This window comes from Typopeltis vanoorti, chromosome 20, assembly GCF_054136105.1.
Source record: "Typopeltis vanoorti isolate ZY-2024b chromosome 20, IOZ_Tvanoo_1.0, whole genome shotgun sequence".
NCBI lineage: Eukaryota > Metazoa > Arthropoda > Arachnida > Uropygi > Thelyphonidae > Typopeltis > Typopeltis vanoorti.
The window spans coordinates 31171890-31188647 of NC_143568.1; the positions used below are offsets into that span (position 1 = coordinate 31171890).

Genomic DNA, 16758 nt, shown 5'->3' on the forward strand with positions numbered 1-16758 from the left:
TATTATGTCTGCCAATGTTCAAGGTGAATAAAATACATATTATTATATTATCAAAAATGGAAAAGGTTATGAGTTTTTGTAAAAATGAAGGAATCTGAAGATTACAATGAAAGGCAGATGTTTATCTTGGACAGCGTTAACTTGGGTTGTTTCCTAAGACGCCCAAAAGTAGAATAGCGGATAACTGTTCCATAACTATAACAAAGTTTCCAGTAATACAGGTATGGATCAGAATATTAAAAATCCAAATCCAAAAAAAAAAAGGAATGAGCATAGAAATCATGGCCATAACAATCTAGTTTTCCGCTATGATATTTCATTCACTAAATGGATGTTTGTTTATTTTTAATTATGAATTTAATGACTAACTATAACTGTTCTGCTTCACTTACATTTTTTTAGGTTGTCTTATAATAATTTACGTAAGGAAGATTTATCTTATGATTTAGTGTTAAATTTCAAGAGGCGTATTCATGAGTGAATTTCAATTACAGAAAAAAATGCTAAAAAAAACGTAAGTGAGGTCGATTGTGTTTTAGATGATCAAGGATATCAGCATGGAATTAAACAGATGAAAGAAAAACAGTTTTACCAAAGACCTTCCCATCATTTTTGTTATCACATAATCAGCTCCATTCGCACGGTAATGTGAGAACCACCCTCTGTTTCGTGTGTTATAAAATGGCGAATGTTGTATGCTCATTGCCAATTCTCAAAATGGCAAGAATACTTTTGTTGGTGTGTCTCGTGGGCTTCGCTGCTGCGAGTACAACATGGAGTCGGTATCCTACATCGTCTTTATTATTTGTATATTCTTTTTGTATTTTCATTAATAGTTTAAAATTAATTTATATGCAAATTTACTATCTTTTTTCCTGTTTCTGCAGAGACGTTTCTGAGTCAGTAAAACGAAGTAAATTTATTATTTTAGTTAGAAATTGATTAGAAATTTTTGCGTATTTAAAATTAAAATAATTAAAATGGTTACACCCTCTACTGGAGCAAAAGTGCGAAAGAGATTTTTTTGTTTTCCCTCCTAAATGAAAATTTTATATTTATAATATGACTTAGAATTTACATAACGATTAGTTTTGACAATTCTCATATTCGTAACAAGAATTGTATATTTTAAAAATATTAAAACGATCCCGTTTATATATTATATCCTTGGTTGTTTTTTAAAAAAATCAAAAAATATAAAACGGATTCATTAAGCCTATTTACACACTAATTTCATATAACAATATTCCATTTTTTTTTCAGTTAAATTTGGGGAATTCTTCGATACATTAATGAGCTTTTTTCTCTTTCAGAATCTCCACAGCGACTTGCAATGGAAAACCCACGTAAGTATTATTGTGATTTTGTTCGAGTTTGTTGATAAATCTCTGTTTGTAACTTAGTCAGCAGTTCATTGTAATAACTTCATAATAAAATTCTTCATATTTCCTACAGTATCAAATTTATTACTTTATAATGAAAAATATTTCAAAATCAAGAGTAATTTGGGATCATTTATAATACAGTCATCCACGTGATGAAACACAATCCCCAGCCCTTCACAATACCGAAGATATTAATTTGACACTGATAAAATTCCACTTAACACTCCGGCACATTTTTCATTTATCATTGTAATTTATTTTATTTATTTTTTATTTTTTTTTCAGATTTATTTGGAGGTGACATGGTGGGAATTGAATGGGATCAGGTAAGTTTTCTGAGAAATATTTCAGTAATGAAAAAAAGCGACGAATGAATATTTCGCGTTGTATATTCTGTATACTTTTTAAAATTCAACTTTTTATTTCAATTAGAAAATCGTAAATTCTGGCATAAGAAAAATCATGAAGAACTTATCCGTAAATTCATAAAAATTAAATTAATTTTAATTTAAATATAAATATTTAAATATTTAATATTTAAATTAAAGTATTAAATATTGATTCAATTAATTGAATTATTGAGATGAAGACGATCTTGTTCCTAAAAGACTGTCTTAGGATCACGGTTACACTTCTTAGACAAGCAAAGCAATGTGGGTTATTTTTCCACTGATTAAACACTCGGGATATCTCACTTTATAGGAAACCAGTCAACTCGGCTGTTTTTTAAATCGCGACTCCAGCCAAACAGGCACCCACAATGTATTTGATCGAACTCCGAAAGATCCTCGGTTTTCCCCATTGTGATCAACACTATTGACGAGTTCTAACCGACAACATTCTCAAATAGTTTTCTAGAACACATTGTGACGTAAGGGACTTATTTTTTTTTTTAATTTATAAGATGTATAAACTCAAGGAGTTATAACAGCTTATTCAGAGATGGCTTTACAAGCATCCATAATATAAAATGATTTAAATACATTTTATTTCCTGATTGCTTTAAACCGATCCTAACCAATCTTATCTCATTTTCAGGACAGAAATGCTGTTGCTACTGAGCGCCTACTGTGGCCGAATGGAGAAATTCCATACGTCATTCATTCCGGACGAAGTAAGCAAATTATTTTTAAATTCTTTGAGAGGTCTATCTAATTAATAAATAAATATAATTGCGAAATAACAGATAATTATGCTTTTTTAAACACCTGAGTGGCTTCTTTATTGAGTACGCCATCTTCCTCATCATTCATTCATGGGATTTAAGGAAGTCAAAGAGCTGTTGGAGTGTGTTCTTGACACGCTTTATATACTGCTGATACTAATGAAGTTCTCTCTGAATATTCACAGCCCATTGATATTTATAAAAATGAGAAGGTTTTTTTTGGGGGGGTGGGGTGGAAATTCTTTATATTTGAATAATTGACTTAATATTTCGACTTCGTAACATAAAGATACTTGCATTTGAACTAATCAAATTGTACAGAAAATAAAAATTAAAAAAAAAACGTGTAAAGAATATACTTATATTAATATACTTCTGTATAATGCGCATTTTCGATATCTTTTATATGTGATTTCTGATTTTTTTTTTCTCGAAATATCCCCAGTGAACATCAAGCACATCATAATGCAGGCGATGCACGAAATCGAGGAGAGCTCATGCGTAAGATTTATTCCACGTGACCCAGCTATGCACGCCAACTACATTCATATAAAATCCGTGCAAGGGTAAGTTTCAAAAAACGAACTTTTGAAAACATTAAGCATTAACGAATTTCTCGAGCTATTCATAGGAATGCAGAAAAACTTTACAAAATAATAAAAAAAATCTTAATAATACATGAAAACGTGTTCAATAATTTTATTTGTAGTAAGAAATAATTAATCCTTACAAAATGGCGTTTTTCAGATGTAGTTCGGCTGTGGGGATGTTCGGTGGCGAACAGGTGATTTCTCTAGATCCTTTCTGTGAGCAAAAGGGGACCGCATTGCACGAGATTCTTCATTCTGTCGGTTTCTACCACGAGCAGAACCGTTCGGACAGGGATCAATACTTAGATATCTTTTGGGACAATATTCAACAAGGTGAAATACGTTTGATTTTTTACCAAGGTTTCTATTTCCTCTAATGTCCTTCTGTGTATTTAGATGTCTATTATTTAAGGGGAAGGGGGAACTTCTACTCCGTGTACCATCTATTAGTCATGCAATAGTATTAGTGCAATTGAGTAAACCAATATTTATTACACGAGTTTGGTGACCCTGTCAGCACGAGCTTTATGGATATGGCGCCTAAATGCAACTCTTGGTATTACCATTAGCGTCGCCATCTTTCTCTACATTGAAATAATAATTAGAATAGTGAGCATTTTAAATTTAATTAATTAATATAACATAATTTATGATATCATGTTATTATGAGAGCCTCTGTAGTTCATTTGGTTTCGACGGATTCGTTTGGTAACTGGAAACCACCTTGTTCTATAATAATTCCCTAGTAGAGTAACGTTGCTACACCACCAACCATTTGGTGAAAGGGAAAACAAAAACAGCAACAGTACTCTGTTCGGTTCAACGAATGGTATGGGCTACTCTTGGCAAAAGGCTGGACGAGTTCATTTTAATATTGAATCATATTCTTTGTCAAAATTGAATTTGTTATTGGAGGAGAATGGGACGATGATTACTAGTAAAAAGAGAAGACGAACAGTCAAACATTTTATTTGATTGTTCTACACCATATAATGTTAACTATTATCTAATGACTCAACTCAAAGAGATTATAAGGAATCAAGTAACTTTAATATATTCACACAACTAGTTTCGTCGGGATGCCGACTTCTTCAGGTGTGATAACATAAAAGTAAATATGCACATGCGAACGTGTTCAAGTCTGCATCCCGATAAAACTAGCTGTGTGGATATATTAAAGCTACTTGTTTCTTTATAATCTCAGAGTTCAGTCATTAGATAATAGTTAACATGTATAGAAACCGAGTCAATCTGCTTGTTAATAAATATATATATAATATAATATATATATAGTCTTTTCTAACGTATTGAAATACTTTCCTGCCCACGTTCGCATGTGATCTCATATTTTGTTTCCAATATTATTCGTCTTCGTTTTTTTTCTTTTTATTATCATCCCTTCCCATTGTATTACCTCATACTGTGCGGTATAAATAAGGGGGATAAATTTGAAATAAGACAAGACAGCGAAAATGAAGAGCAACCACTCTGTAAGATCAGCGTGACAAGTGCTTTAAGTTAATGTGAGTCAGCGAGACGTTCTCGCTTGCCCAGACAAACAAACGCACGCACAATAGTACTGTATTGTATATCTATAGGTGTGTGGTTTGAAATGCCGTATTTATAAATGTTTACGATATATTTATTGCAGTTAATTCTCTTACTTTTTTATTTTGTTGATAGCTGATACTTGAAAAGATGAACTCGTAAGCTTGGGAACTCGTAAAGAGAGAGAACTGCCTGTATGTATGCAGTTGATGTTCTTTGATCTCCGGTTGGCTTGGGTTGCTATTTGAAAAACCCTTCCACCCTCAACATGAGCATGATTTTTCCCCTTTTTAATTATGCAAATTACAAAAGGTTTGCTATTTCTACTTCCGTTGATTTTCCCATAATCAACGGAAGGGAACATCCCTATACTAAAGATTTTATCCGAAGGCGTTATAACCGAGAACCACTGTATCTGCAGAAAATTTGACATTGAGTAATTTTATTTGTATTAATCAGATTTTATTTCCTCCCCGCAGATATGAAGTTCAACTTTGACAGGTTTCTGCCATGGGAAAACAATCTGCTTGGTGAGCCATTTGACTACGAATCCATCATGATCTATGACGAACTTTCCTTCTCCAAAGATGGAGTTTCCAAGACAATGCTCCCAAAGAAGCCTGGAATAAAATTACCTTCAATTGCAAACAATACGAACATGACAGCAAGCGACATCAGACGCATCAACAAATTGTACCAGTGTAATGGTGAGTATTTCGACAATACCATTACTCGCATGCAATTTGTAGTTCAAACCATAAGCGTTGTTATGGTGATATTATTTGAAGCTTGTAATTGTCATGCAGTTCATAAATAATATTGGATAACACACTCACGCTCGCACCGATCTTTCACCCACTCTTTTTCTTATGTACAAGGAATGTAATCTCTCGATGACTGCATGCAGAGAATCTTTATAGCTTTCTCAATGATTACACTCTTAACTCGTATGCACAAACAAACGAAAACATTAATAAAATAACTACAAACAACTCCCTAATGCAGAATCTTCCCTAAAATTGGACAATCCAGTCGAATTAAGTTCGTTCAAAAATCTTAGAAGGGATTGACGTTTTATTTTGCAAAAAAAGAGTCCTTTCCACATCACAAAATTAGGCCGTGCATAAAAATGCTAACTTGGGGGGTGCGTAAATACTGCTAAATTTGTCGGTTAATGGATCTACCAAGCAATTTTATTTTCTAAATAAAAACAGTAGCGTAACATTTTTAAGCGCTACTCACACATTTCTTTTCCTGATGATTCTGTAATTTCCATAAGAATACATGGCGTCAACTATTTAAAATACAGCTGTTATATGAAATTTCTCGCTTCTGGGTTACCCATAAGTGAAATGTGTTCTATAGAAAACGACAAAAATCTAAGATATTAAATTCATGACTGAAATAAAGAGCCAAAAGGCTTCACTTCGTCGATGTAAAATTATTTAAATTAAGGGGATATTAAATCCCATGTTATTTCAAAGCCGAATAAGAAACTCACAGATAGCAATCTAAGAGTTGCATGCCGAATATAGTAAACTATAAAAGTTTCGGCGAATCCTAGCGTAAGCTAAACACATGGTTCAATACTAGGGCAACTCGTAGCAAAGGTGAGTAAAGTTCTGATCACTATCCTTAGTATTTCCCGTAATGTAAGACACATCTTCTAGGAGATGTGTTTTACATTATGGGAAATACTGAGGATAAGTATTGAGCCATGTGTTTACTTACTCTTGGATTCGCCGAAACTTTTATAGTTTGCTATAAATTCGGCATGAAACTCTTTGATTTCTATCTTTAAGTTTCATATTCGGCTTTGAAATAATGTGGGATTTAATATTAAATTCATTATTTTATTCATTCTCAACTAATACTATAAATATATATCTTCCTTGCAACATGTCAACTAATCAAGTTTTAGTACTGCAGGACAGAAACGACCTACGCCAGCTCCTGTGGGACCATACACATGTGACTTCGAAGACGATCACTGTGGATTTATTAGTGCTAAAGACTACAGATTCGATCAGTGGACAAGAATGAAACAAACTGTGGGTGGACGAACAGGTAAGTAATGAAAAACGAAAAATTATTATTTTCCATAAAATTTTTAAGAAACCGGAAGTTTTTGAAACTCTCACTGTATATGAGATTCAATGGATGAGGGCAATGTAGACGATCGAATTCCATTTCTTGAGAATCGAATTGAATCCGCCAGTTTCCTATGATCAGATGCAATTCCACAACTTCCTGTTGCAAGCAGTTTGTTCCACCTCATCCCAAGAATGCCTAATTGATTCTTGAACTTGGGTTCGATGACTAAGAGCCCTAATGAACTAAGATAAAACTCCTTTATACTCCTGATACCATTTTCGAACGAGCAGTTCCTTTTAATGTAACTCTTGTAATGTTACTTTGGAAGTAACTCTTATCTGATGGATAAATATAAGAATGTTCGGGCTAGCAACAGCTTTGAATTAGACCAAGATGTTGAAATCTCACTCTCCCGTTATAAGGAGAGTAGTGTGTGCAATGAAAACATTCCGTAAGCTATCATACTACTAACAGCTTGCAATTTTGCTACCTGGCGAGATTGATTCATCAATTTGATCAATTTGCTGAGAAGATTCCTGGAATCAGGCGACCTTTTTTGGACTTCTTAACTGTCAGCTGTTGGTGCTCCTGTGATCTCTGTACTGTACCTTCTTGTTTTTAACTGAGAAAAGTGGAATTCAGTGAAATTGCCTGCTCTTAGACAACTCTTATATTGCTAGCCATTTGCCATTTAAGTGACTATGGCCCATGAGTCAGGCCACACAATTCTTATAATCACGCTGTTGCATCAACAAACTCTCTCTGGTTATAGGATTGTTAGCTTGATATCTTTTGTTCTTAATACACTGTAGATCCTGTACTTGGACATCAGTAGGCATGCAGTTTCCGTAACACTCGCAGAAGTACGTCAGATGCTGTCTAATTATACGTGCTTGATGTCAAGGCAGTTACATTGTTTTTCAGAATATAACTTTGCCGAAGTACAAATATGAAAAATATTTTATTTAATTACAGCCGGATGTGACCAGTACAAAGTATGTCGTATTATTTTAATATAGACACAACCGGTTTCGTCCTTGTTAAGAAGGACCTCTTCAGATGTACAAAAATGTACATCTGAACATAATACCAATAAATACGGCATTATGCAGGATTGGCTGAAGATAACAAATTTATTGACATTGAACACATTTATTGATGTGTTCAATGTCAATTGCAAAATGCATTGTTGCATAGATATTTACGTCTGTCTGTAGCACGTGGCATTGCAGTCACACCATAAGCGACAACTTGAGGACAATTTAATAGGCATTTTGAAACCTTGTGACGCAGTGTTCTGCCACGAGTATTTTTTAATCTTTCCAAATTCGCAAAGATTTGGAAATATACAAAGAATTTGGAAGTCGGTGTATTGCAGACAACTGCTGCAATCTCGTGTTCCTAATCCTAAATAGTATTATGCAGATGTGTGTTCTGTGAGTGTTTTACCGTAACTTGATTATGCAAAATAGAAGTAAGCTGTTTTTACTAGTACCCAACTTTTGAATGTAACCTTTTTTGTTGTTGTTGTTGTTGTTGTTTTTTCCTTCCAGGATACTTTATGTCTCTGCGTAGCTGGTCCGCTCGTAACGGTCGAGGATGGTTGTGGAGTCCCACATTCAAAATACAAAAGCCAAGGAAGATGTGCGTATCTCTTCGAATATACACAACTGACCCATGGAATATTTCTGTCCACGTTTACGACAGGGATGGTCGCGAAATTATCCCAACGCAGCAAACAGGAGGAACTTGGAAGACTGTTCAAGCACCATTCGATGCTAGATTCGATGAGATAAGCGTAAGTATATTTCTGTTAAGTTCTGTAATTGAGCCTACAGAGAGTCTTCGTAGCTTAGTCAGTTTCTACGATGCCCTTTTCGAACCTAGGTTTGAATGACCTAGGTTCGAATCCCGTCCTGCATGCTAAGAACTTTTAGCAGGGATTTTCGACTTAGCAGTCTCATACGAAGGGGGAAGGTTTTTTCATTCCTCGCGTTAACATCAGAGCATTAATTAGGTTCAAATTAAGCCAAGATACTTGGCTGTGACAGGCCATTGAGCTTAACACTCAAAGAAAGATGGATCGGATGGAGATATTTCTGTTATTAACGAAAATTATTTCTTTAAAGTAAGTATTGCTTATGGATATTATTTCTGGGAAAACTCCCATGTTACTCCTCTTAACAAACTATTATATTTACAGCTATTTTGCCTGTTTCTGTTTAGGAGGGGCACTCCTAAACAGAAACAGCCAATATAGCCGTAAATATAATAGCATTGCTTATTATTTTAGAGTTATAAGTCCTAGCCCTAAGTTAGTGCTTGGGCATTGAATTTTTTAAGCCACTTTTGATCTTAAACATGTAGGATGGCGATCTCACACCGTGCAAGGAAAATAATCTACTACCTAAAAGACTATTACAAACATTCCTCGTCAAAATCTTAGGATCAGTGAAATTCAAACTCAAATTCTATTGGTTGAAAAGCTAGATTGGCTATCTAAGCGTAGCAGACTTAATAGGGAATGAATGGCTCATAATACTGGATGGCGAAATTGGATGATAGCAAACAAGATGTTTTTTTAGAGCGAGAGAGAGAGAGAGATTTAGGATAAGGGAATAAGTTATATTAGGTGAAAATGCTAAAATTATACATTTCTTTGAATCCATTAACAGACAGAGCATTCACAACTGACTCTGCAACCCATTCCACTGATTCACCACTCTCCAAGCAAAGAAAATCTAGTCCTCACACCCTTACTAACTACACCTTTATTGAACTTCCAGGGATGTCCCGTTGTTCTGGTCCCTCTAGACGAGTGCTGAAACATTTCCATGCATCTATCCTATGAAATCCTTTAAGCAACTTAACTGTTTTTAATCATATCCCCTCTTTTTCTCCTATCATCCAACTTCTGCAATCGAACACCCTCAATGTGTGGTCATAATTCGAACTTAAGTTCGAATTTTCGAACTCAACTTCTTAATTATCAATCAATGTTACGGAATCCTTTTGCTATGTAGTTCTGATAGATGTGAGAATTAATGAAAGAAGAAAGGGCTCCGCTGTTGTTAATTGGATGAGAGAGAGAGAGAGAGAGAGAGAGCAATTAATTAAAAAATGCAGGGATAAAGGGATCAATGTGGTTATTCTGATTTAAAGTGAGTTTTTAAAGATCAGACAAACAATTTTAAACAAACTAATGATGTCAGTATTCTAAATGGGGATAACATCGGCACGCCTGATATTTCTAGATTGTTCTTCTCTGATTATCGGAGAGTCATTGAAGAATGTTTGCCCAAGGTGTATTATCAAAGTGAAATGTTACGATTATTTAACACACACACGCGCGCGCGCGCACGCGCGCGGCTGCATCTGCTGGAATATTAGTCTTTTATATTTGTGTGTGTGCGTGTGTTTATAAGTGAAAAGTATTTTTGACAGGCTCCTATTAAAACTGGAAGTTTTTGAAGGTATCAAGAAGTGCGGTATCTTTCAAAATAAAAATTAAAAAAAAAAAAAAAAAACAGAGGAGCACTTTTTGTAATATAACTCTTGAGTTCACGGAATATCCTGAAATTTGTAGAATGGATAACAGACAGATTGAATTTAAGTTATGGAAATTTAATTTACATTTAACTACGCATTTAAATTTCATTATCTAGATCACCCAAATAATTGTATTCTTTATTTTGTTTCCCTTACAGTTTGCTGTATCTGCATCTGTAACCGGTCCAGGATCAGGAGAAGTAGCTATTGATGACTTCACGCTGAAACCAAACGCATGTTAAAAGGAATCCGGATCTTACTCCAAAGACAGCGAAAAAATCCAAAGAATAACATTCGATGTTGGAGTAATGAAAAGTCAAAACAAGAGAAATTTATAAATACCCAACGAAATGTGCAGAACCAAATCTGCTTTGTAAATAATCGCATGATAGTTTCATTACTTACATGAATTCAAATGGAGCAATGCTGAATATCATGCTTTGTAGCTCCCGATTGCAAATATATTACTAATGAATATAAAAATCGAGATTTGTGGATTTTCTTGTGCTTCAGAAATCATTTCCAGAAAAACTTCCGATCACTAATTTGCGACTCGAATTTTTTTTTTTTTAAGTTGTTAAGCAATGATTGTAAATGAAAAATAAACTATACTGGAATAACTTTATTTATTTATTTATAATTTTATTATATCAAGAAAATAATTTAAAAAAAAGTTAGCCCTTGATGTTACTACTAAATTAATTCATGCTTAAACAAAAAAAAGGCACTTCCGGTGCAGCATTGTGTAATCTACGGCACTGCGCATATACATTGTTGGCCTTCGATTCCGTTTTGGCTCTCCATTCTACAAAATTATGATGAAAGTACACTAAAGTCACAATTTGCCAGAAAATTCTCATTTTCTGGTCATAATAAAACAAAATTTGTTCTATGCATCATTCTTATCGTCAATTTTGATACAATTATGTAAAACGGAATATTTTTAAAAAGAATAAAACCTCGAAAGCGAGTTTCACTATTTCTGTGTCATATAAGAGATCGAGGATATGACACAAGTGGCGCTACTACATACAAGTGGTGATCCAAAGAACTACGAAGCAGACAGAAGAATGCACTTGAGTATCAACTTCTATAAATGAGTGCAGCAGACAAGCGGTATTCTCAGCACAGTGCGTCATGTATATCCTTTCGTTTCCTTTTTTTTTTTTTTTTGTAAAGAATAACTTCAACGTTCGTTTTTGCACTGTGAAAAATGCAAATAAGAATAACGATTTTGAATAGGAGTACGAGTTCGTTGTATCTTGAAATGAGGGCTATTGAACCATATTTTATACTAATTAATATAGTGTTTAAAAACAAGTATGGGAAGGATTTGAGACATAAAAAATATACTTACAACACTATTTTTTAAAGTTATGTAATATCAGTTAAATATAGAACTGTTCTCCGCTAATATTGTGCAAATTCATTTATTATCAATTCTAAGAATCGTTTTGCTGTTTTTTTTTTTTTTTTCACTCAAAATGACCTAAAATGCCAACCAAAACTGAAGTGTTTTTCAACGTGGGCCGTACGCCTCACAGGGAGACAATTTGAATATTTTGGGGAGCAATTAGAAAATATACATGTCCATATTTATACATATTTATATTATACTTTTTCAGAACTTGGCTGACTATTATGCTAGATGGGGAGCATCAAAATCTTTGAGACGTTGAGGTGGGGAATGATCCAAAAAACGTCGAGAAACACTGGAAAGAAAAACTACATTACAGTATACTTTGCAGCATGTTCAGCATATTTTAGGAACTAAAAATAAATGCATGTTAATTCCTCGTATAAGTTAAAAACACGAGGAATTTTAAACTTCTTCCAGAATATGTTAAACTATTCGGAAAATAAACAGCATTCAGTACTCTTCAAACATCCGGAATCTTTTATGGGAAATATCACTGATAGTTTTTCTTCAAGGTGCATCGTATACCGAGGCTCATTGAAGTATTGGTTTCTTAGTATGCTAATAATTAAGAAAACATCAAATTAGTATAAAATTTCTAACCCGATTTTATAAATGATTACTGGTAATATTTAAAACGCATTTTGCCATTTTAAGCAAAATGAAGGAGAAGAAACTACACTTCTTTCGACAATATATTCGCTGAAACTAAGAAACAAATTTCTACTTAGTATGGGACAAATTTTGAAGTTGTTTGTCTGTATACTGAGAATAATTTTTAATGAAAATGTTGACACATCATATTCAAACCAAAAAGCAAAAGATTTCTTTTCAGAAAGCTCATAATACTGCTAAGTCATCTTATTAATGAATTCCCACTCCACCATTTAAATTTAAATCAAAATTGCCGCGTTTTTAATTAATAACAAATGAGCCCAAAAGGTCCCAATTTCATATTAAAAATTGTTTTAAAAATGATAAAAAAAACATTACTACATTATCAGACCAGTCAGTTAATTCTTATTTAATAGCATTAATAATTTAAAAATAATAATAACAATCTAGGTTGTGTCCTTAAGTGGGATACAGTCTCTTCTCACAATCCTGCATACTCATTTTTACTCAATGTATATTCAATCCATACCGAAGATTGTATTCTGACTAGCATGTCATCACGTAAATAATAACTGTTATTTATTATATGTCCTTCCAATGACGTTTAGTTTCACGTCACAACGATATTCGCTCTTTTTTCCACCATTAAATGTAGAAAAACTATATCTTTCCAATATGAGTTCAACTCCTTTAGGTTTTCCTGATCTTACTTGAAAAACTTTACTGGGTATGAGTTTGCGGGTCCGTGGAATTGCAGAAGAACAATGACAATGAAGCCAATATAATGAAGCCAATATAATGAAGCCAATATAATATGTCAGTTAACTGCATTGTGTTTTGCTATCGGTAGGGATTTTGCATCGCGCAATGATGAAAACTCCTCTGCGATAAAAAATCCTGGTATCTTCGTAACACACCGGATAGCTCACCTTCGCTTAAAACGGTTTAAGGTTTCTTAGCATCTCAGAAGGAACTATAATTCAGTTTTCTTTCTAATAGAAGTACAAATGTTGCAAGTCATCACCACTGCACTAAGGAGGCTTGAGGTTCAAGTAATGTCGACCCTGTCTACTAGGGTTTTTCTGACGCTAATAGAGACTTTGAACATTGAGTCTTTATCTTCAAAAGACTATCCCAATTGTTAACCCTTAATGAAAAGACGAATATAAAGACTTTTGGATGTAGTTCGCGTATTTATGTTTTAAGTAATTAAATATCAGGCTGCCCATTTGAGCTTACAAGAGCAGATTATCACTTTGGAAACTTTACAAGTTTCAATAGGCAATAAATAGTTTGCCTATTTCATTATAAATTATGATGACTTATTATTATTTCTTTCGATACCGCTCATTTATTTTTCGGGTATGATAAGGTGTTATTAGAAATTAAGACTGTAATTATTATTGATAAGGTGAACCTTAGTCAATGTTCAGAACTACTTTTTTTTGGATACCTTCTCTACAATCTGTCTCTTTTGTGTTCATTGCTTCATATCTTCTTCATTCAATTCTTTGAACCTTGAACCTCAAGTAATTTAGTTAACACAACAATTATGTTTTAATAGAGTTAGATTCATTTACATTAAGGTGATTATATTATATTATTTCATCTCAAATAGTGAACACTCATTCTCAGGATTGGCCAGCACGTTTGCTGACATGCTCTGCAATGTCTTCTCTTATTTGACTCAATCACTTCTATGCATTATTCGACTCTGATGATATATGTATAGGATTAGCGCGATTGTCATTTCAAAAAACAGTTTTTTATGTATTTTATTTTATTTATTTATTTTTGTAAATATTATGAGCTTTGGTCCAAACACAAAAGGAGTTGAAGAGTTTTCTTTGAAGAAATCCAGGTATAATATAAGTAATTCTTATCTATTCCAGCATTATACGTTTCTTCGATTTGGTTCTCCAAGACCTGCAAGTATTTCCTTACCTATAAGAACCAATTCTGATTTCAATTCTGTAGGAATGTTCAAATCCACACAGCTCGTATTCTTGGACCAGAAGATTCAAAATAAGAATCCAAAGTAGAAAACGCAGAGAAAATCACCTTTTGCATACTTAAAATGCTAGCGAAATGGACTGACTTTAAGATCAGTGAAGACACCAAATACAAGTTATTGTTATGAAATATCTAAAATATACAAACAACATCAAGGGGTGGAAAGATTAATTATTTGAAATTCAGATAGTCATGTCCAAATTTCTGTGCAATCAATGGTGAGAGAAATTTTTCGGAATTTCTGCCTGTTGTTGTGAACATCAAACTTCATTAGGATGACAGACGAAGGTTGAACTGAATAAAGTCTCAAAATGGAGAGATAGAGAAAGAGAGAGAGAGAGAGAAAGAGAATTAATTTTACAAAATTAAGGAGAAAATATCAAGGCTGTGTAATTTACGGAATGTGAACTATTGATAGCGAACGAATAGATGAATTTCTATTAGGTAATTTAAGTCTGACATAACTGACGTAATTGATGTTCGAAGAGAGACAAAGAGTCTCTGTTATCGTAACAGCCATTATGTCAAACATGCAGGGGGAGAAATATAACGCAAGATGAAGTAAAAGAACAATCCTTAAAAGGCTAATAAAATACTAACATGTTTAGGTTCAACTATATGGAAAAGTAAAGATCTAACAAAAGAAGTAAAAGTGAAAATATATAAATGGGTAGTCCAATGGATGTTAATCTATGCATGTGAAACAACAATAGAAACATCAAAAATACAACAGATAAATGCTACATATGAAATGAAAACATTAAGAAAAATAGCGAACAAAACAAAATTTGATAGAATAAAAAAATGAAAAGATTTATGGGTGTCAGTCATGACCCATAAAAGAATGGATAAAAAAAAGAGAAGTTTATAATAGAATAAAAATATTAATAGAAGTAGAAGAAAAAGAAAGAAGGGAGGTAGATAAAAGTGGTGTGTGTAAAGTACATCTGAGAAGGAGAAATTTTTCATATATAACCTTTATTTATTCTTCTTTTCTTTTTTCTTTTTTTAACTTTTAACAATTTTTCAGGCAAGTTAAAATTTGTATTGCTTAATAAACAGTTGGATGCTGCTATGGGCCAAGGGATGGAAAAAATGATGGAGATAGTATGCATCAGCAAACAGACTCAATGAGTGCAGGTCAGGTAATTATTATGGGGGATTTTAACTATGGGAACAGATTGGAAGGATGAGAGGACGCATGGGAGGAAGGAGGAAATTTTATTTATGCAGTTACTAAGGAATAATTATCTGAAACAGCATGTGATGAAATACAGTATACTAGGGGTTTGAGAGTGCTCGATCTAGTACTTGCATCTGAGAATTTGTCAATAACGAATATGACCACGCTGCCACCAATTGGAGGGTGATCATATGGTCTTGACCAGAGAAGTGGCTAAATAAGTGGAATTTTCAGTTAAGATGGGGTATATGTAGAATTACAGGGCTGGTAAGTATGACAAGCTTAGTAGATTGCTTGGATCTGTGCCATACCATGTAAAACTGCAGGGTCTGCGAAGGAATGCAGGCACGTGAACAGTCCAAGGCAGAAGCCAGAAAGGTAACTAATGTGATAAGAAAGGCAAAAGTAGATTATGAAAGGAAGTTTGCAATGCAGGCTAAGAAGAATTCCAAACAGTTCTTTCGACATGCTGTAAGTAAAAGAAAGAATGTATAAAGCAGAATGATTTTAATGAAAACCGATGGTACGGAGGTAACTGAATCAGTCTAAACAGCAGAATTACTAAGCAATACTTTGCAAGAGTATATCATCCAGGTGCCAATATTGCAGGAACGAGAGAGCCTGAAGCTTATACGGGAAACGAGGTAAATGAAATGGAAGTGCATCCATATTACAGAGCCTTAATGTGAATACAGCTGGGTGATTGGATGGTATACCAGATAGCGTTTTACGTGAAGCGGCCAGACAATTGTCAGTGCCCTTGACCATATTGTTTAATCTAAGTCTGAGCTCTGGTTTAGTCCCAAGGGGGAAAGAGGGAAATATATCCATTGCATAAAGGAGGCTCCAAGACTGGTGTAGCAAATTACCGAACGATCGGCATATCAGGAGCTGTTGTCAAAGTATTGGAGAAGTTGGTCAAATGCAAAATACAGGAATGGATAGATGGAAATGATATACTGTATGGGGGGGGCATCATGGTTTTGTGAAAGGTATGTCATATCTCAGTAATTTGCTCACGTTTTATAATACAGTGACAGCTGAGTTGGATAAAATTAATGGGTTTACAGTGGGTTTACAGAATATAGATTAAATCATCCTGCAACAAAATTATGACATCATCTGTATTGCTCTTCCGAACTTTGCATCATAGGCAAATAACTGAATAGTTCCTCTCAGATCCTTTTCTATATCGTTAA

General features: G+C 33.8%; 1 protein-coding gene across 1 annotated transcript; it reads left to right on the top strand.

Moving 5' to 3' along the window:
- Window positions 1-735: 735 nt before the first annotated feature.
- Window positions 736-10782, top strand: LOC150095341 (astacin-like metalloprotease toxin 1). The gene is made up of 10 exons (XM_090410550.1): window positions 736-778; window positions 1314-1346; window positions 1671-1711; window positions 2424-2499; window positions 2996-3116; window positions 3298-3473; window positions 5168-5395; window positions 6618-6755; window positions 8336-8580; window positions 10490-10782. The coding sequence occupies exons 2-10, from the start codon at window positions 1334-1336 to the stop codon at window positions 10571-10573; spliced, it is 1122 nt and encodes a 373-aa protein (XP_090266676.1). The 5' UTR covers window positions 736-778; window positions 1314-1333; the 3' UTR covers window positions 10574-10782.
- The last annotated feature ends 5976 nt before the right edge of the window (window positions 10783-16758 follow it).